Source organism: Tubulanus polymorphus, chromosome 12 (assembly GCF_964204645.1).
Source record: "Tubulanus polymorphus chromosome 12, tnTubPoly1.2, whole genome shotgun sequence".
Taxonomy (NCBI): Eukaryota; Metazoa; Nemertea; class Palaeonemertea; order Tubulaniformes; family Tubulanidae; genus Tubulanus; species Tubulanus polymorphus.
Window position 1 is genome coordinate 1,722,773 of NC_134036.1, and position 21,711 is coordinate 1,744,483.

A 21,711-nucleotide genomic window follows, 5' to 3' on the forward strand; every position below is an offset into this window, starting at 1 on the left:
ATGGGACTCGAACCCAAACAACATTTAATGCTTGACCGGTAGTTGTATATTTCTATAGATGGCGCACCGGTCAAGTGCATTAGCACAGAACGGTGGCTATCAATGACTTGCGTACGCTTTATAAACACGGTTACGATCAATGGAATAAAACTATTTGTTATGTATCAAGTGCTTGACACCAGGACCTACAAAAATATGATGTCAAAATAGTAGTTGCTCCTATCAACCTCCTCTATCCCACAGGCCTTCTCACAATTCCTTTACCTCTCACTCCTCTAAGTTATGTATTAAATCTAAAAGTGCTTGACACTAGCAAAAACCGATGTCAAAATAGAACTCCTCTCACAGGCCTTCTCACAATTCCTTTACTTCTCAATCCTCTCACTTATTTGCAATGACTATTCATTTAAATCATTATCTCTTCTATGCGTCTTTTCTCATCCCGTTCTCGAACACTCGTCCATGTCATCCTCCCATCTCTACATCATCCGGCAATCTATCAAAGCGTCTTTCATTTTTCTTTCTTGTGGATTGCATGATAATGGATATTTATTTGATTTAATTTCAGGTTCTGAGAGTGGAATCTTTCTGGATGCGAGTGGAATTGTGACTTGTTGCGCATGTGGATTCCAGCTGTGAATAGGACTTTCCGCAGCAACAGCAGTGGATGCTCATCATCAATGATAATATCGGGAATGGCAAGATAAATCTCAAGAATCAGACGCGAACATTTTAATGACTTGTGTTTGTTGATCAGGACTAAATCAGATGAACTAGATAAGATATCTAGATATGTGGGAAAGTTTTAGAACTCTGAATCTTCTCATTGAGAGGATAAACAAACGAACACAATGGGAGAACTTGACTTCAGTTATAGTGAACTAACTGGACTATCAATGCATTGGTACTCGTAAAAAAGAAAACCATTCAGTGGTGGACTTCTGGAGGTGTGGAATTGTGGAACCCGGTGGAATATCATCACTGCTAGGCAAAGACTTGTGTGAGTAGAACTTATTATTAGTTTCCAAAACAATTATGAGAAAGCAGTTTTATCTATTTAGACATATTGTTTACTGAATTTCATAAGAATTGTCAATCGGGTTATTTCAGCAGCCTGTATTACAGGAATTATAATTCAGGCTTTAAGTAAGAGTATCAATTTCTGGCTCAAAAATTATTTGAATATTTGGCTGATTAGAAAGAAAATCGTATTTCTGAACCAAATTTCATCAAAATTAGTGACGAAATTAAGGGTCAAATCGCTAAATCCTGAATATTTCATTTTAGGGATTTCAGATCCAAAAACTAACTTCATATTCGTGATCAGCACCCCAAAAAACATATCTGTACTAAATTTGATTATAATTGGGTCAAAAAAAATTTTTGACTTTGTACCCCATTTTTGAGGTGCATATTTTGGCCATAAAAATCCTAATTTGGCCATGAAGATGAATTCCGATTCAAAATCTGATTGCAGATCCGGATTCTACACGCCAGAATACATCTTCCTACCAAGTTGCGAAGGAATCAGAGAAAAAAAATTTTTCGCCGAAAAAAAACTCCTTAGATTTTTGCCATTTTTGGCAAAAAAATCGAATCTCTTCGATTTGCTTGAAATTTTAGTCCTACGTAATCTCAGGGGTGCTGATTCCAAATCTGCAATCAGATTTTGAATATCTCAAAAACTCTGGGGTCCAAGGCCTTTTCAAATTTTAGGGGTCCGCCCAAAAATTCGAATTTCTCATTTCTGGTGCCCTGGATCCGACGAATTTTTTCAGATTCGTGATCAGCACCCGAGAATACATGTTGGTACTAAATTTCATCGAAATCGGAGACAAAACATATTTTTACCTTAACCCTCATTTTGGGCTGTACCTTAGATTGCCATTTCTCTGATACACCGGTAACTGATTGGTAGCCTCAAATGTATTATATTAAGTTTCATGTTTAATTTTAGGACGTTTGTCATCGATACGGTGGAACTATTGACGTTTGTGTTTGTTGATCAGGACTACATCAGATGAACTGGATAAATATGTGTGGGCAGTGTTAGAACTCACCGAGAGGATAAACAAACAAACGAACAAATATTGGGAGAACGAACTACATAGAACTTATAAGGAGAACTTGACTTCAGTTACAGTGAACTTTATGTCCACGAGGACTAAATATGTGACATTGCTGCTGATGGGATAAATATCTGTTTGAACTGAAAAATCTAAAACTGCTCGCGGCATCTAGAATCTGACGGATAGAAAACAACAAGGAACATAGAAGTTTAGGTGATATGCCATCCTATCCTATCTATCATTCTCTCTGCCTCATTCTCCATCTGCTTGCCATCTACCGGGTTGAGATAGGAACTAGTTCCTGTCTCGCCCGGTAGATGGCATTGTTTTTTTTAAATAAAATGTGCTTAAGCAATGGATAAATAGGACTGACTTCCCCTGCGGGTTGTCTAGTGCGTCCCTGTAGCGTAGTTGGTAGGGTGCTGGACTGCTAGCCGAATGGTTGGTGGTTCAAATCCCGTATTTTGTTAAATGGCTGAATAAAATGTTGAATTTTACTTTTGCAAACAAGCTGTAAGAAATTCCTACTTTGAATTTGGAATAAATGCTTTGATTTGTACTTTGCGTTTGTCCTTTCCTTTGTCCCTTCCTATGAGAAGTTGTAAGCGGAAGAGTCCTTTCCTTGGAATAGAGTCCTTTCCGAGGTCGAGTGTGAAGTTGTGAGGGGAAGAGTCCTTTCCAGAGCAAAGTGCCCGAGACAGAGATTTTTAGTAAAGACGAGCATTTATATAGATGTACGTTTATTTATTTACGTTACTTTATGCGGCAAAACGAATTAACGGAGTAAAGTCTGCGTCTCCAGAGGTTTGAAGATGGTGCTGTAGTCGGAGTAGAGTCTGCGTCTCGAGGTTTGAAGATGGTGCTGTAGTCGGAGTAGAGTCTGCGTCTCGGGGTTTGAAGATGTTGCTATAGTCGGAGTAGTCTGCGTCTCGAGGTTTGAAGATGGTGCTGTAGTCAGAGTAGAGTCTGCGTCTCGGGGTTTGAAGATGTTGCTGTAGTCGGAGTAGAGTCTGCGTCTCGAGGTTTGAAGATGGTGCCGTAGTCGGAGTAGAGTCTGCGTCTCGAGGTTTGAAGATGGTGCCGTAGTCGGAGTAGAGTCTGCGTCTCGGGGTTTGAAGATGGTGCTGTAGTCAGAGTAGAGTCTGCGTCTCGAGGTTTGAAGATGGTGCCGTAGTCGGAGTAGAGTCTGCGTCTCGGGGTTTGAAGATGTTGCTGTAGTCGGAGTAGAGTCTGCGTCTCGAGGTTTGAAGATGGTGCCGTAGTCGGAGTAGAGTCTGCGTCTCGAGGTTTGAAGATGGTGCCGTAGTCGGAGTAGAGTGTGCGTCTCGAGGTTTGAAGATGGTGCTGTAGTCGGAGTAGAGTGTGCGTCTCGAGGTTTGAAGATGGTGCTGTAGTCGGAGTAGAGTCTGCGTCTCGAGGTTTGAAGATGGTGCTGTAGTCGGAGTAGAGTCTGCGTCTCGGGGTTTGAAGATGGTGCTGTAGTCGGAGTAGAGTCTGCGTCTCGAGGTTTGAAGATGGTGCTGTAGTCGGAGTAGAGTCTGCGTCTCGAGGTTTGAAGATGGTGCTGTAGTCGGAGTAGAGTCTGCGTCTCGAGGTTTGAAGATGGTGCTGTAGTCGGAGTAGAGTCTGCGTCTCGAGGTTTGAAGATGGTGCTGTAGTCGGAGTAGAGTCTGCGTCTCGAGTTTTGAAGATGGTGCTGTAGTCGGAGTAGAGTGTGCGTCTCGGGGTTTGAAGATGGTGCTGTAGTCGGAGTAGAGTCTGCGTCTCGAGTTTTGAAGATGGTGCTGTAGTCGGAGTAGAGTCTGCGTCTCGAGGTTTGTGTAAAAGCGGCTGAAAAACAAATTGATATTGAAATAAAGTGAATGTCTAATGAAGACGATAATTGAAAATCCAAAGATGATTTTTACGTACCAGAGCAGCAATAACTGTTTGTTCGATCCGGTTCTCGGGAGTAGCAGTTGCTACAGCAGCAGCAGCAGCACACGTGTTTGATGTTGACGGAAGTGGAAATTGGTTACAACCTAAACAAAAAACAAACCAGTCGATTTACAACTAAACGATTCGATTCAAAATCAAAAGCATTTTGAGTAGTTTACATACACTAAATTTCTAACCTCATCAAAATATATGTCGACTTGAAAACTAGTAACAATCCGAAAATCAGCAACAAAAGCAACTAGTCATCTGCTGTAGCGATCCGTGGTAATCCGCCATCAGTAGCAATAGCAGCAGCACCAGTCTCCTCTCCATCTCGGGATCTCCTCCGCAAACGTCAGGACCAACAGTAGCTGTCTCATATTGCGTTCTCAATCGCCAGGTGTCTAAAATTCCTCGACGTTCCAGTCTTTCCTAACATCATCGGACGCTAATTAGTAAGTTGTTCGCTTGAAACCATACGTTCTTCACGCCTTTTGGTGAGCTCATATAGGTTGACCTTCATCGCTGGACATCGGTTCTCGGACTGGCATCGGGAGGCTCGAACCGCGCTTCTAATACCTACGTCGACCAATCAGCGACGTTGCATCATCGAGGCGACCGGAGTGGATCAATCAGAAGGCTCGATCGCGCATTCCTGTGGCAGACCCGAGTCCGTGACGCTAATCCTCGAGAACCATTCAATTCGTGCCAAACATTTTCAATGGGGCTTACAGGTCATCGAGTTTAATTCGACTATTCATAGAGAAACATATTGTTAAAGATAGAATACCGAATGTTACAATTTTAGCTTAAAGTATCATACTGCAATTTCATCTAAACTATCCAACAAACTTTAGTGAAGATGTCCCCTTTATTTACGTTTAGTTTTGAACTATAATTCCGGCTCAATTTTACTATTTTCGAGTTTTGCTTCAGGAATATTGAAGTTTGTGCAGTCACGCGGCACTATTGTGTAGCAGAGCGTATGGCAGGTCTCCAGTGAGCGATTCTCTATTCGATTGTCGTTTTTAGCCGATTTTATACACACGTTTACCAGACATCGCTACGTACACATCTACTCTGAGTCTACTCTGGCGAAGTTTAAAAAATCATTGAAGTTTTGTCAATTTACCTGGAGATTGATGGCTGCATTACTTACATTACATCTGCATTACATCTACGGAATTCTCGTTGGGATTTTTTCGAAACAAAAATAAACAATTTCCCAAACCCTCACCAGTCAACTTAAAATAACAAACTAATATTGTAAAAAAATCGAAGGTCCCTGGGGGAAATACTCCGCAACCTGGACCGGCATTGTGGGATAAATAAATAATTCAGCCAGAAACGACTGAATTAAACATAATTTACCCCACGCCAGATATTCTGTAGGACTCACGCATTAGCAACCTCATTCCAGGGAGGACAGTACTCTCGACTCGCCCGCTTACCGGAGATCACTTGCCACATCCTGACCCGCCTCCTCCGAGACTCGAACCTGGGCCACAGCGGTGACACGCTAGTCGCCGACCGACTAAGCCATCCGGTCCGCCCGATTGGTGCCGGTAAACATTCACAGATATTCGCCGACCATTCACATTCGGACAAAACACTGTGACGTCACAGTGTGTTGAAAGCCAATGCACAGCATTGAATCAGAAAATCAGAATTATTTCAACGATTAAATAATTTTCGAACTTTCAAATGAGAGTTTTTTAACTGCACCAGCAGTTGAGCGTGTGGCGTCCTGGCAACATGCCAGCTTTTCACCTTAGTGTCTGATGTACCACAGTATGGTTGTACTAAGAACGACGGATATCTCTGTCGAGACCAGGACTGAGTGAACCCAGCTTTATATAGCGGTCCTGGAAATCTACATGTCACTATCTTCTGATAACGCGCTCCTATTTCCTCTCATCACGGGAGTTCAGACCAAATGTCTTACACCAGAACAAGTTTTATTTCATTTTTTATTTTTCTATTTCGATTAATTTAGGAATTTCAGGGCGATTCGTTAGATTGGTTATAGAAACGATCTAAAATTCTAAGCAATGATTGTACAACTGTCCTCAGAATGATCCAGGATGATATGAAAACCTGAGACAAATTTGACTATAGTGGAATTTAAAACTGGATAATGATAATGATATTTATTTGTGTTATATTTTCTTTTTACAATATTAAATCGTAATTAAATACATTATTATAATAATTCCAATAATAATTAATATTTTTTTCAAATAGGGAAGTTTCCAGTGACCAGGCGCCATTTTGAGGCGGTCCCGCATGGTTGGACAGATTTTAACATTTTTTCAACTAAAACTTTAAGCGCGATTCATTGTAGTCCACCACTCTTTTAGCACAAAAATTAAAGTCATGAATCGTTAAAAAGGTGACCATTTCTATTTTCTGATGGTGTTTAATTCATTTTTCTCGACTGCAACAATCGAACACAGTTACAGTTTAAAAAAGATACGTCACTTTAAGGAAGGCGTACTTCTCAAAAAATTGGTAATTTTGTGTTATTGACTGTAACTTTTTCATGTTAAGAGATACAATGTAGAATTTTTCATTGAAGATAGAGTTTTATCTCAGGATTTTGTTGACACTGCATTCGTAAAAATATCTTCATAGAAACGCGCGTGGCCACCGGTTGAGTCAAGCGCAAAGCGCGCACGAGTGGATGACCGTCGAGTTTCTGCATGCGCGTATTGCGCTATTTTTATGGCAATTTTCTAGATACTAAATATTTTTATAGATTAAAATCAGATACTTTGCATTAGGAAAAAAACTTGTCTTATCAAGAAACTTGTCAAGAAACTTGTCTTATCTGACCTAGAATGTTCAATCGTCGAACGTTAAACATTGGACCGAGCGCAGTGTCGATCGAATAGAGGATAACGGCTTCTAGGTGACACGACACAAAGATGCAGTCTTTCAATAAAAACAAGCGGTCGTTGTAAACATCAAGCATCGTTTCAAATCTAATTATGCTGGGGAGACACCAAATACCCTCAATTCAACATGGAAACAATCAAACGATGATTTAAATTAAAAAAAACTTTAAAATTTCCATGAAATTGGCTTAGAACGGGTATGCAGAAAATCGACGGTCAACCACTCGTGCGCGCTTTGCTCTTGACTCAACCGGTGGCCACGCGCGTTTCTATGAAGATATTTTTACAAATGTAGTATCAACAAAATCCTGAGATAAAACTCTATCTTCAATGAAAAATTCTACATTGTATCTCTTAACATGAAAAAGTTACAGTCAATAACACAAAATTACCAGTCTTTTTGAGGCGCATTCCTTAAAGTGACGTATCTTTTTTAAACTGTAACTGTGTTCGATTGTTGCAGTCGAGAAAAATAAAATAAACACCATCAGAAAATAGAAATGGTCACCTTTTTAACGATTCATGACTTTAATTTTTGTGCCAAAAGACGAATGGACTACAATGAATCGCGCTAGAAGTTTTAGTTTAAAAAATGTTAAAATCTTTCCAACGATGCGGCCCCCGCGGGACCGCCTCAAAATGGCGCCTGGTAACTGGAAACTTCGCTATTGTTTTCTTTTGCGATACAATCATAATTGATTACATTCTCACAATAATTCTAATAGAAATTACTTTTTTCGTCAAATTCTTTCTTCTTAACTTTTAGTCTTTTTTTCTGTTATGATATATAACGTAATAGAATGAATGAGAGTCTCATTCCATAAACAGGTCCTAAAAAGATACATTCTTTAACTTTTAAGAAATTCACATATTTCAACTATCTATGGATTTAATCCTTGATGAAACGTGTTATATCATGTTTGATTAAAACCGAATTTCTATTTTGTACGAGTGAGTACAGTGTTTATATTATAAACTCGCAGTGAGTCCGTTTTATTACTGTTATCCCAGTGACGGATAACTACAGTGTTACTGTCATATATTTTGTATATCTCATATGTCACACTGTCAGTAGAGTTCAATACTATACGCGGGTGATCTATAAACCCCTCATCATTATATCTCATACTAATCACGGCTCCTTTGTTACCAGTCCTAGAGTTTACCGATAATAATACATGTTTATCATTGATTATACACGGGGACCCCGCAAGTGGATCAAATGTTAGTCCGGAATCTTCCACATTGATAAAACTGATCAATTCCGCATCAGCTGTTAGATAGAGTAATCTTCCCGATCTATTACAGTATACAAACATGCGTCCCCGCGTGTCGACATCTAAACTGTTGATATATTCGTACTCTCCATCCGGGAGCTGATATTTTTTCACACGGTTTCTATCAATTAAACTATTTACAGGGTTTTCTAATAGACGTAAAACACGAACGTCTCTATCTAACTGGATGTAAATATTGTTACCGCGAATGACTAGTGTTCCACATCCAGACACAATATCAGTGACATCTTCCTCTAACACTTTGTCCTGATCTTTATATTTTCTCAGGCAGAGTTTCTTGTTTTTCTTCACGACTACAAACAGGTGACCGTTACTATCTGTATCGAGTCCTCGTACATAATCATCAACACACTCTATATATCTCTTCATTACATTATTATCATCCATGTAATATATATCACTGGACCCCCAGAGGTCCGCACATATTATACGTGACTGTTGACCCGTCTGCTCACCAGGTAATGACGTCACTAGACTGGGTCTGAAGTCTGTCTGAACCTGTTTACTGATCGTTAATGAATCAATGACGTCACCAATAGAACTCTCCACTTCATCCATTCTCCCTATGACGTCACCAATAGATATCTCCAATTTATCTATTCTCCCTTTGACATCATTGATTGTTCTTCCTGTGACGTCATCGATAGTCTTATTCAGTTTTACTTCCAGTTGTTGTTCAGTACATGCTTCAAGTTGTTGTTCAGTACAGCACCGGTTCAGCCTCTCTTCAAGTTGTTGTTCAGTACAGCACCGGTTCAGCCTCTCTTCAAGTTGTTGTTCAGTACAGCACCGGTTCAGCCTCTCTTCAACTGTGTCTATAGTGCGCTTAAATTGAGAGAATTGATTTTCTAAATTATCATGAAACAGTTTGACATTGTCAATTAGGGAATGATGACGTTGATCAATGTCTGGTTGAACTGTTCGCGCTTCACTGATCGGTACAGTGTTCACTCTAAACACGTATTCGTTTCCGTGACGACAAGCACCGATTACAAGACCCGAACCTATTGATTGCGGAGATTGTTGAAGTTTCGATTTGTAGATTTCACACATTTCTTCATTTTCACATTTAACAATAAACACCTGATTCTGAGGTTGATGATTGAACGGGATCGGATGATTCGGTATCTCCACACCAGAGGGCGCATCTCCCCATTCTAATTTCACCTGAAATAGAAAACGACATTTTTATTTGACTCTCACCTCGCAGTGGTCACCCGTTTAGTATCACACGCGGGTGATGATGAAACTGAAGATGAGAATTACAGATTCTTACCTCATCAAACGGCATCATCTGCACCGCTATTACGTGACCTGTATAGATGGTTTTTAGTTCGTGTTTAATAGCAGCCTCTAATTCTTCACACCACAGAGTTATATCAAGTTGTAATATATTTCCATCCGCAGTTATTCGATCAGATTCCAAATTAAACAGCGGCTGATAAAAGTAATTTTGTGTCGTTCTGTACTCATTATCCTGATCGGACCAAACGTTAACGCGACGCCCTTTGAAAGGTACGGAAATCTCGAAACGATCCGGATTACTTGTAGCCATGTTGACCGTCAGTAATTAACACCAGCAATGAACTGAATGCGGTTTGGGCGTTTAACAGTCAGGTGATATTAGTCCCAAGGTCTGATTCTAATCGCGGTGACCGGTATTTTCGGTTACGAACCCGATTATCAGATCTAGTGACGCAGTTTAATGTGTCTGATAAATATTATAGACATACTAGAAATGGTTTCCTGTGAACTAGATAATAAGTAATCAACTCAGGTGTTTTATAAGAAAATTCATGTGATATGTCCAGGGTCTGATTCTAATCAGGGTGACAAATCGGTATTTTGACATTCCTGTCAAATGTCATGAACGCAGTTTTTTGTCGACATACTTTGAAAAGACACAAATAAAATTGATAACAAGAGTTTCAAGTTCTACGTTCCCACTTGGAAAGTGATCTGAAATCTGGTGTTTGATTAGTATTTGAAAGCATCCGTAAAGCGAATCTCTTGATTATCATAAAGGCCAAGGGCAGGAAACCACCAAATGACATCCGCCGTATGAAAATTGTCTTCAAGTGGCGAATTAATATTTCGGATCATTTTCAAATAATCTATGCGCATGACTTTGTTATCACGGATTTTTTTCAAATATGACTCACGAATGTGTCAAGAGTCAAGTGCACGTCATTGAACTATGGAACATTAATGTATAAATGTCTGGGACGATTGAACCGGTTTCGAGCGGGCGACAAAATCTGGTTTTTTTTTACATTTCATAATCAAGTTTATGGAATAAATCAATAGTTAACTTTATCTGGTAAATCGCTGCTCATAAGAACTCGACTTGAACTAAAATCTGTAAAAGGTGAATTACCACATTTAATTTGAAAACATATATTGCAACAATTCATGATAATTTTAGTTTTTCAAACTCGAAGTATCGACTGAACCAAGTCACTGGTCAGAAATTAACTTCCAGTTAAGAGTCTACTGTATCTGTGTTTGTTGTAACGAGGTTCTATCCGTTTGAATAAACTTAATAAACTGAGCATCATGGATTACCTAACAAGGTCTCAAATGAATCAGTGTAGGTCTAGTCAACCTCCGGGTATCGGCAGCAAACAGATCCCGATGATGAGAAAGTAAGGAATCGCTGATCTGGAAAAAGCAACGTCGATTGAACACGTTTTATGCACACGTTCACCAGACATCACTGCGTATACATCTACTCTGAGTGGAAGCTGGCGAAGTTTAAAGAATCATGGAAGTTTGTCATCACTTGTAATGAAATTACCTGGAGATTGATAGCTGCATTACTAACAAAGATCTACGGAATTCTCGCTGGGATTTTTTCGATTTCTTCGAGGAATTAAACAAGAGTAAAAAAAAATTTCCCAAACCCTCACCACTCAACTTAAAATAACAAACTAATATTGTAAAAAAATCGAAGCCCCTGGTGGAATTACCCGCTGCCGGGACCGAGATGACGAGATAAATAAATAATTCAGCCAGAAACGACTGAATTAAATAATACTTTACCCCGCCACCGGTGGGATATAGGACTCACGCATTAGCAACCTCATTCCAGGGAGGACAGTGCTGCGCGTAGCCACCGTCCGCTTACCGGAGCTCATTGCCACATCCTGACCCGCCTCCTCCGAGACTCGAACCTGGGCCACAGCGGTGACACGCTAGTCGCCTACCGACTAAGCCATCCGGTCCGCCCGATCGTAGCCGGTAAACATTCACAGATATTCGCCGACTATTCACATTCGGACAAAAGGCCGTGACGTCCAAATGGAAAGACGGTGATCATGGGTTAACAACTAAACCCACAGACTGTCAAACAACTTCAATCGGGCTCAATTGTAAATAAATGCAACTTCTACTTTAGAATCTAACTTTCCACATCCCACATATTTTCATTGAATTGCAAGCTGTTGATTTGATTCTATTTTAAGAATTATTCATCGGCTTTTTTCACCCTACATGTTAGCCATTTGAAACGTCTCTTTGTTTTGATTTTGTCAAAAAACTATTCGTTTACTTCTCTTCAACCCAGATGCATTTCCCTAATCGTTTTTGAGTTTTGCTGATAAATAAATTACTCAACTTTTCTACACCTATACCTAGCTTCCCTGGTGGTGGTTAAACAAGTCTCCTGCGAATCTTTGGTACATGTAATACCTAAAAAGTCATTCATTGATATTTCTACACTCTTCGTGCTTTCCTAGCGAATTTTTGGTACATAACCAAGAACTCATTCATTGATCTTTCTGCATCCCTCATGCTTCCCTAGTGGTTTACGAATATAACACCCAAGCAATATGGCTTAGGTTTAGTTAAAAATTGATCTACAAACATTTCTGCAACTCATATCCATTACCTATTAGTCTGGTTTGGCAATGAGCCATTGGTGGTATTCGGTATTCGAATGATGCCTAGGGCTAATGAAAAACACCGGATTGGAAACGCATAACGCCTAATTCCAGGTAACATCCAAGAAATTGATCAAAATCCCTACATGAACTATGCGCACAAGTTCAGTAAATAGTAACGAAATTAGGTCATTTTCAAGAAATTAGGCGTTGTGTGTTTTCCGATTCGGTGTTTTTTTATTAGGCGTTTTTCGAGTAGTACTATAGAAATTATTGTGCATCCTATATTTGCCTCCCTAGATTATCTGGTCTTGTGTCACTGCAATAACGTATTGGTGTCAAGATTATTCATTGACCCTCTACACCTTACATGCTTAGCTAATGGTTTTAAAAGTCTTATCTCCCTGCAATAAGGTATTGGTGTCAAGATTATTCATTGACCCTTTGTGCACTATTCATGCTTCCCTAATGGTTTAACCGGCGATAAGTGAATATGGTATGGAATAGAACCATCCTGAAAAAAAACTTATTAATATTTCTACACATCACACGCTTTTCCAGTGGGTTAACAGTGGCGAAATGCTCCCTATATCATAACGTTGTAGTCTAGATAATACCATGATAATACTAAGCTGTCACTCTATATCCACTGTCCAAAACATGATGGCGAAAGGTATTACTGGTGTGGCATCCCTACCTTAAGCCATAAGGCATTACTCAAAAATAATTTGCACCCCATTTGCTTCCCTTGGGGGTTAAGAAATCTAATATATCCTTGCAATATTGTTTGAGTTTTGTTAAACAAATTATTCATTTTTCTGCATGCCGCGTGCTTCCTTAGTGGATTTACAAGTCTTATATCCCAGCAATAAGGTATTGGTGTTACCCCAAAAATCATTCAACAACCCTTTTGCACCTACATACATGCTTCCCGGGTTGGTCTACAAGTCTGGTATCCCTACAATTACCCATTGCTGATACCTGAAAATTATTATGGACTTAATTTTCTTCCCAAGACGTTTTTTAAGTCTTGTACCGTATCCCAGCAATGTTGCTTGGGTTTTGCTCTGACAGATTCATTGATATTTATAAAATATTGATATTTATGTTTGGCACCCTGCATGCTATCGTACCCTAGAAATATTCATCAACTTTTATACACATCATCCGCAGAAGTTATTCATGATTTCATCCCCAATAACAAACCAAGAGTCCAAGAGAAGTAGTTTAGTACCTAGCCGTCGTTCGTAGGGAACCGGTAACAATGGCTGGTATTCAGACTACAAGAGATGGTGCCAATGATAGGGTGTTACTACTACTATGTAGTTAGTAACCTAATCGTTGGTGGTAAGCTTTTTATAATCGGATGGGCTTATACCAACTATAACTATCACTATATGTGGTTTGTGAAAATATCCGATCGTGAAACTAAACTACACTGTCTACAGTCAGGATACTGACTAACTACTAGGCCTATGCATTTCTATTTCGTTGATTTTGCCCAAAATACATCGCGTATGGCCCATTTCTGAGTTGGAAATATCAGCCTAACCTTATTTGTATATACTCAATTACTGTCGCAGTTCTCAGCTTCGCGTTGTTGCTTCCAAATAAGTCTAAATTAGATTCCAATGTTTATCAATTTACTCCATCACATTTGCCTTCCGTGTCTACGACCTTCAGAAAATAGATCGCGCGCGACTCGGAGTGTGTTTGGGGCTACCGGGAGTAGCTTCAAGCCAGTTGGGAAACGCGCCAAAGGACTAGTGGCCGAATGGTGAAACGCTTGACCACTGGTCAAAGGAATGCTGGTTCGAGTCCCACTGTGGGCAGGATAATTTCATTTACTCTAATTGATAAACGTCACTTGATTTTTTTGGTGGTTTTGTTTTAAGCTTTAATTCATCACGATTAATCACCCCTACCACCACAAGGATCGTATGGCGACTGACGTGGATCACTGTTGAAACAACCACTCCCGGGACTCTGGGCGAACATGTTTATGATGTTAGGAGCGCTTTCCTTAAGTTGCCAACTCCTATGGAACTTTGGCCACAAAGCAGCATGTAACAGTAGTGTTGATCTTATGGGTACGGCCCAAATGGTCTCAAGATTTTCCTCGTTGCTCTATGGAACTTTGGCCGTATGAACTGGCCCGCAAATCAGCATGTGACAGCAGTGTTGATTTTATGGGTATGGCCCAAATGGGCGATTCCGACAAAGATGATATTTAGGCCAATCGTCTGACCAATACAACAATTACAATAATTCCACGGAAATAAAATACAAGAAAAAACAACTAAATATTTCATCAATTTTTTATTTTTTTTATTACATGATGTTTTTTCATTTATTATTATTATCATTATTATTATTGTAATTATTATTATTATATTCATCATATAAAGAACAAATATATAAGAAACGTATAAGGTTGATTCTGCTAGTCGCTACTAGATGGCGCTCAAAATTCGCCATTCTATATGGTACATAATAATGTATATAGTCATATATGTTAATTTCCCCTTGACGACAGATTATTACAAGGACGAAAGTTACGAAGCGCAGTTTCCATGACGACTGGTATTTACAGTAAAACGAAGAGTGCATTTTTTCACAATCAAATTCAATTAAATCATATTGAGAAACAAGAACAATCCGAGTTTAGAGAAGTCTGCATAGATATTCATAGTCAGTAGACGATCATCACAATTTCAAATTGCTTGCGTTGGTTTTTGAGCGTGAAACCGAGAAACAAAAAATGAAAAAAATTCATAATTTTTTTTCAGGCGATAAATAAATTCGGAAACGTTATATTATGCAATTGAGGGGCACGTGACTTGCTCTATTTACAAAAAACCCTTGCTATGCACTGCGCAGACGCCCAGAGATAACTGATCGTCATAGAAACCAAGCATGCGCAACAGACGTCCGGTAATTTACGGTGTGGGGGAAATAGAAATTGGACACAAAAAATGGGTTTTTTGCTTATTTCGAGAGTAAACACTTAAATTTGAGCAAATTTGCGAATTGCACGTACATTCAATATTTAGTAAACCGTCTCACTACGAGAGGGCGCTGAAGCCACGTCACCATCTACACGCCAAACATGAAACTAACAATCGACAACCCCTTGAATAAATTTCACTTCAAATTTCAAATTTAACCAATTTTGAAATCATGATCGATAGAGGGCGCTGCCAATTTATCACTCGCGTTTAGCCAATAGATGGCGCTTTACGGCGCGACACAACAGAACACATTCATTTAAACGACGCCGTCTACCGGACATCTATCATCTCCTCTACTAGACAATTAGTTACAAATGTCCACGGTAGATGGCCCTAGCGTACGCACATATTTCATTGTTGTTCAAATGGCAAGAAATGTTACTTAACATATTTCTATCAACTTAATAATAAATTTTCTTTTTTTCCCCAACCAACAACAAAATTGTAGTCCAACACACACTTTTACACCACCGTCTAACATCATAGTTAAACCGGAAGTAGAAGTTAAATATACTTCCGGGTTTTTTTTAAACCGATGTATGCACGGTACACATTAAAGCGCGTAGCAAAACTCGATGTTTACTTTTTTCTCGTGATTTTCGAATAGAAAATATCATATTATTTTTTCTGGTATCGTATTGAGACTCAAAACGAGTTTCTTTTTAATAAGCTCAACTCGACCATCGGCCAAACACTCACAAACAAACCATACAGAGACAAAAAAAAAACAAACAAACATAAATTTAAGAATCAGAAAATCTTTTTTTCAGTGAGAAAAAAGAACAAAAAAGAGGCTTGAAAATTAATCGATTGATCTATGTACAAATCGTCATCACCATGGTTACGCATTGTATTGATTCAGAATAACTTCCGGCGGGACACGTGGCGAGAAATGTCGACAACGGTCACCAGACGGTGCTCCGACACACACCAACACGATACGGACTCACTCTCGTCGCCGCTAGACGGCGTTATAACGATATATATATATAATCACTAGGATATATCCTCAAGCCTGCCAGTCGACTGAGACAGACAGCGGCAGGTGAGGACGGTTATGGAATGCATATTATAAGAGGATAATGTAAGTCAAGTATCGATTGGTTTTTTCTGGTGCCGCTAGATGGCGTTTCTCGCCATATGTCCGCCGATCTTGGTAATCATAAAGCTTGCAAGAAATGAACCTTTTCCAATTAACCTCATTTTCATAGAGATACGAATCAATACTTTTCTTCAACCAAAAAAAAAGAAAAATGGCGGCTGCCTAAAGCTCCATATCGAACGTAGGTTATTACGATAATTAGATTTAAGCCACGTGGCTAATTAGCATTATGGAACTTACTAGACCACAGTAACGCATATCAAGCCAGCCCTAACGCCTATTTAGACAAAACAGTAATTATTTTAAAGCCTCGAAGAAGCCACATACATCATCGCCCTCTATCGAGCCGATTTTGAAATAAAATCGATTGATTGCCACAAAGCAAAAGGTGGGCGTGTCGTTAATTTTTTTTTAAATTGAACTGTTTGATTGACATTAGAAAATAAATGCAGAACAGAAAAAAACATGATTATGAAATTAATTGCGGAAATAAAACTAAAATTAAGATTTAAAGATTTTCGACTTCACTTCGGAAAGAGTTACAATAAATTTCTAACGTCCATAGTTATAATGATCATAGTTATTTTTAGTTAGAAATTCTTAATAACATTGATTTTTCCTCAATTTCGACTACTCTTTGGACTCGTCGGGCAATCGGTGGAGACGATTGGCTAACAGAAAATTTCAACGAATTTTTTTTTTAAATTCAAACATAACGGTAATGATTATCGCGCGATGGTAACCATAGCCACGATTATCGATCGATTGGAAAGCCTATCACAGCGGAATATATATATATAGTTATGAGAAAGATATGGCGCACACAAAAACCGCACGCACACTGCAGTCGGCGTCGTGTGCGCACCATATAATCGCACACCGCGCTGTAGAAATTACAAATTAACATTGAATCCACGATATCATTTTCTATATACATGTTACATGTTTTAGTTTATCTGCATAATTCACGCTATGATGAACGCAACCTTGACCTTGGGGCCGATACGATGAACAATAGTATAATAATATAGTAGTATTTTCAAAGAGAAATTGGTCCAAAAACCCCGAGCAGTGCCCCCTACACACGTGACACGAATTGTGCCTGGCAAACCACTGGTTTAATTGTCGAATTCGATTTCATGATGACATTTTTGGATCAGAAGACAAAGTAGAAAGAATTAGAAGAAATTTCTGCCTTGTTCAAAAGTATGAATTCGAAGGAGTACATTAAGATTTTCGAGATCGAATTCGACAAATAAAAACTATGACGTTGAACAAGTGCAAATCAGTCACCGTCAGGGGGCACCACTCGAAAACTGCATCCGACTAAGTGCCGTGTTGCGCTTGACACACATCAAGGTTCATTTAATCTAATAATATTTACACGGGATTAACTAAAAATCTGAACCCGGAATAATCATCATTATCGATGATATTATTAATAATAATAATTATTATTATCATAATTTGAGCACAGGAGAATCTAAAACGGAACACCATCGAATTCTATATATTATGCTTAGTAACTGGAGCGAACGAACGCAATAAAAAAACCTTCAAAATACAACCGGAAAAAATCTCGATAGACACTCGTTTCTATTGGAAACAACACAAAATTTTGTTGTTTGTTTTTGTTGCTATTTTTTTCTAATTTGATTTTCCTGCTCGCTAGTTGATCCAATTAATTTCGGTGGGATATTCGTTTTAATCATCTCAATTAACGAGTTAATAATTAATCAATAAACTGAATGAACTGTTTTCGAAAGACGAGAAAAGGTCGAAATTTCGCTTGGGACAATTTTGTTTTTTTTGCAAGAACAAAATTTCAAAAACAAAAACTTCTAATTAGTCACTTAAAATATACCATTTTTTAAGTTGTATTTCGAACTAAACCAAAATTAGGAAGAAAAGTGGAACTTTGTGGTTATGGAACATCTGAAATTTGCGATAAAGTCGAATGGTATTAACCTATCATTTCAGAAATAAATAAAGCACTTTAGGATGCTAATTTGGATTGATAAAATAATCTACACCAAATCGAAAATTGAGCTGTCATCAATTAAACAAAATTGACGCGACTGAATCATCCAAGCTCGAACTCGATTCGACCTTAAATTGAAATTTCGTAACGACCTTGACACAGATTCACTATTAACCTTAACCTAGACCTACTTTTACACGGTTGAGATCGTTTGAAGATGCGTTGTTGATTGATTTTTGCAATAAATCAATAATATTGATCGATATCGATGACCAATTAATCGATAATCAATTCTTTTTGAGCGAGTCATTATATTATTTTAACAAAAAGATTAGAATGTAGTTTTTGTTTTCAATAATTTTTAGTTTTTTACACATGGCTTGCGCTGTACGTACAGTAGTAACGGAGAACAGAGTTGATCGATAAAATTGTGGGGCTATTTTTAGAAAAAAGTTACACACACACACACAGAAAACAATATCTGGAGCAAATCGTTTCGGAAATACCCGATAGAGGTCGCCGTTCAGTCGGAGGGATGGATATTTGTATGAGCGAGTTTATATTCGTACAGGAACACGTAGACGAAAACATCGATACACAAAAAATGACACGTAGGACACAAAAACATTATTTTTAAAATTTCGGACAATAATCGACAAGTTCTGTTTGAATAACATTTTTTACGTATTTACAAGCGAGAACAAAAAACAACATAAAATTTGTTTTAAGACCCTTAATTATCATTAGTATCATGAGGGTATTTCTTTATCCGATGCCCTGAGATATATATATATGTATGTATGAATTCAAAATTAAGAAAAAAAAACCGTCGGTATATTGTTGGCTAGGGAGATATTCACTACAATGAACTCCGTTATTTTTACCTTATTCAAAACGACATTTCGAAATTCTATGGGAAATTAGAAACCAGTTTGTTTTATTTTTCAAAGATATTAAATTCAAAGCCAAATTGAATTCATTAAATTGTGAAACTGGACTTTAAAAAAAGAGAAATTTATAACGCTTCAAAATCATTGGTTAACAAATATTGTCAAATTTTCCTTTTAACGGTAACTAAGGGTATAATTGCTGAACCTATTGATCAGATAAAAATTTCAACCCCCAATTTGTGCATATATTTTATATCAATTCAGGGACATATCATTACAATATAAGGATCCACTGTTTTCATCGCTATCTCTTAAATGATTATTTTTTTCATATTTGTCTCAAGTCATGTATCAGCTCTTTTTTAAGTGAGCAGAAAAACCCAAACCAGAAAAACACTTTGTTTTCGGCGACATTATTCCAGACAACTTGCACTCGCAAAAAGTAAAAGCAAAAAAGCACAAAATCGAAAAGAAGAAACGACAAAATATAAACATAAAAGATTATAATAATTATAACATACTCAATAGAGAAAACGCTTCGAAGCAGTTACCCTGTTTTCATTTTTCCGTTCATCGTCATTTTCCACGACCCGAAGTTTTGGAGATCGTTTAGGCAGCGATTTCTTGGTTAGTTTACAGATAAGTCCGAGGGTTCGAGGGTTCGAGTCCCATAAATAACCCCTCAGATCTATTTCGCGCCTGTTGATTATTTTTTTTGTTTTAGCGTATTGCAACACAAAATTGTAAATGAAATGCATTCGTTATGTAGATCGATTCAAACTTAATTCTTAAATGTCAGAAACCGAGCCCCGCTGCGTCCAAATCACTATATCCAGTCCCACGCCACTTATGCCTTTTATCAAGCCACAAACCTCTGCGGAACACTGGGTACAAAGCATTTCAGATGCACAACTATGGAGCCGTCTGACTGGCAAAAAGACCTACACAAAACCGAGGTTTAAATGAAACAATATATGAGTTTACCATCTATGAGATTAAAGCAATTGAATATGAGATTATCATGTTTAGTATGATCCACTTAGAGAAAGAAAAAGAATATCATAAATCTCAATTCGATTTTGAAATATCATCGAACAAAAATATCGACATCGAATAAAAATAAACAATGAAACAAAAAAAAAATCGAATAATTTTATCGATTTTTTACGCTTATTTTTTTCGGTTACGAATATTTACAAACTTACTATCAAAATATAGATAATTCGATCGACACAGCTTTCCAATATCGAATATCAATCACATATCATTCGAAAGATATCATTTTTGAGATATCGACTTAAAGCAGATCACGAAAAATAACCTGTTATTCTTATTAGATCATTATTTGGGTTAGAGATATCAACATTTCGGAGAGAGATATCAATCACGTTATTCGAAATAAACATATCTTATTCCAAATATAGCATCTCTTTTTGAAATATGAATATGATATCATTCGAGATATAGATACGATATATCAAATTTGAAACGCATGCGCGTGTCGAGTCTTGAGAAAAATTCGAGAAATAATGCGAGCATTTTTACTTACGATCAAATCATATGCGTTACCAAACCGAACATGCGCATACAACCAGGCGTACCACATACATTATGATTATTCAATATACATATATCATATAAGAAAAAAACCGAAAGAAATCCTAGCGTAACAACATACTCGATTACACATACACATATCATATATCGTTTATCAGATATCATCAAAAATTGCATACAAAGGTCATGATATTATCATAGTTATAATTATTACCATATTTCATACCGATTTTTGTACGCGCACAATACTACCTCTATTTTACGTCGAAGAAAATCATGTTATCATCATGATCGATAATAGAGGGCGTTACGATCATCGCAACACTAAGGATAAAAATTCCCCGATCCCTATAAGAGCCCCCCGTCCCCCAAACTAGATATATAGTCCGCGCACACCCTATACCTCATTGAAGTTATTCGTTTTTCGGTTTCTAGAAGTTTAATGTTCGTTGCACAGTTTAACAAGTGTCGAGTCTGTATTTTATCATCAATATATATATATATATATATTTATATATAGATATATGTTTATCAACAAAAAATTATTATATAATTATAATAATCGTAATAATTATATCAATATCGATAATCATATAATTAATAAAGTTAGTATAATGTTAATTAGTTTGAGTAGAATTTGCAATGGTTCTCTGAGTAATCGTTATAGACAAGTGAAAGTAAAGAATCAGTCATGGAATTTTACAGTACTGATGATTGACAGCTGTCAATTGCCATGTGTTGACGTGTGATTGGCTTGGCAAGAAAGAAGGTGGGTGTATTCAACGACAATTTGATTAAAATGGCCCTACCCCTTTTTCAAATTGAGATGTGCTAGTTATTGGTTAAGTGGAGCCACCCGGGACACGAAATGTTCTAGTGCGACCCCTATCGGTTAGGAATGCAATTATGCAATGGCGACGACGTATGCTCACGTAGCGCCATCTATCGAATAAAGAAAATCCCGTTACCGCGGTGCACGAGGGCAACAATGTGATAAAATTTGCATGCATAATTTTCTAGAAAATGTGAGAGAGCCATTTCCTACACGCGCATGTAAAAATAGACATGCGCCTGTCAGAATAGCACATGTACATGTCACCATTGACAT

The 21,711-nt window shown here is 37.9% G+C and overlaps 2 protein-coding genes and 1 long non-coding RNA gene across 7 annotated transcripts in view; 1 reads left to right on the forward strand and 2 right to left on the reverse strand.

The window, feature by feature from the left end:
• Positions 1-2,540, forward strand: part of LOC141914114 (uncharacterized) — a 2,969-nt gene extending 429 nt beyond the window's left edge. For both annotated transcript variants that reach the window (XR_012620707.1, XR_012620706.1), the window contains exons 2-3: positions 569-1,000; positions 1,958-2,540. This is a non-coding gene — a long non-coding RNA (uncharacterized LOC141914114). The remainder of the gene's footprint in view (positions 1-568; positions 1,001-1,957) is intronic.
• The window catches only part of LOC141914292 (haloacid dehalogenase-like hydrolase domain-containing protein 2), a 17,097-nt gene extending 3,378 nt beyond the window's left edge, over positions 1-13,719 (reverse strand). Inside the window, exons 1-4 of one of the 2 annotated variants that reach the window (XR_012620752.1) lie at positions 13,615-13,696; positions 4,184-4,739; positions 3,981-4,090; positions 3,761-3,899 (exon numbers count right to left, since the gene is read on the reverse strand). The gene's annotated coding sequence lies outside the window, so the exon portion shown is untranslated. Of the gene's footprint in view, positions 1-3,760; positions 3,900-3,980; positions 4,091-4,183; positions 4,740-13,614 lie in introns of those variants that run through there. The other variant, XM_074805578.1, reaches the window with a different exon arrangement.
• On the reverse strand, positions 7,428-10,398 carry LOC141914289 (uncharacterized). 3 transcript variants are annotated; one of them, XM_074805573.1, is made up of 3 exons: positions 9,458-10,398; positions 9,265-9,348; positions 7,428-9,006 (listed from the first exon to the last, which is right to left on the reverse strand). In XM_074805573.1, the coding sequence occupies exons 1-3, from the start codon at positions 9,734-9,736 to the stop codon at positions 7,822-7,824; spliced, it is 1,548 nt and encodes a 515-aa protein (XP_074661674.1). In that variant the 5' UTR covers positions 9,737-10,398; the 3' UTR covers positions 7,428-7,821. The 3 variants fall into 3 exon arrangements, with proteins under 3 accessions (XP_074661674.1, XP_074661673.1, XP_074661675.1); XM_074805572.1 differs by having other exon boundaries at positions 7,428-9,348; XM_074805574.1 differs by lacking the exon at positions 9,458-10,398 and having other exon boundaries at positions 7,428-8,996; positions 9,265-9,347.
• Positions 13,720-21,711: the final 7,992 nt, after the last annotated feature.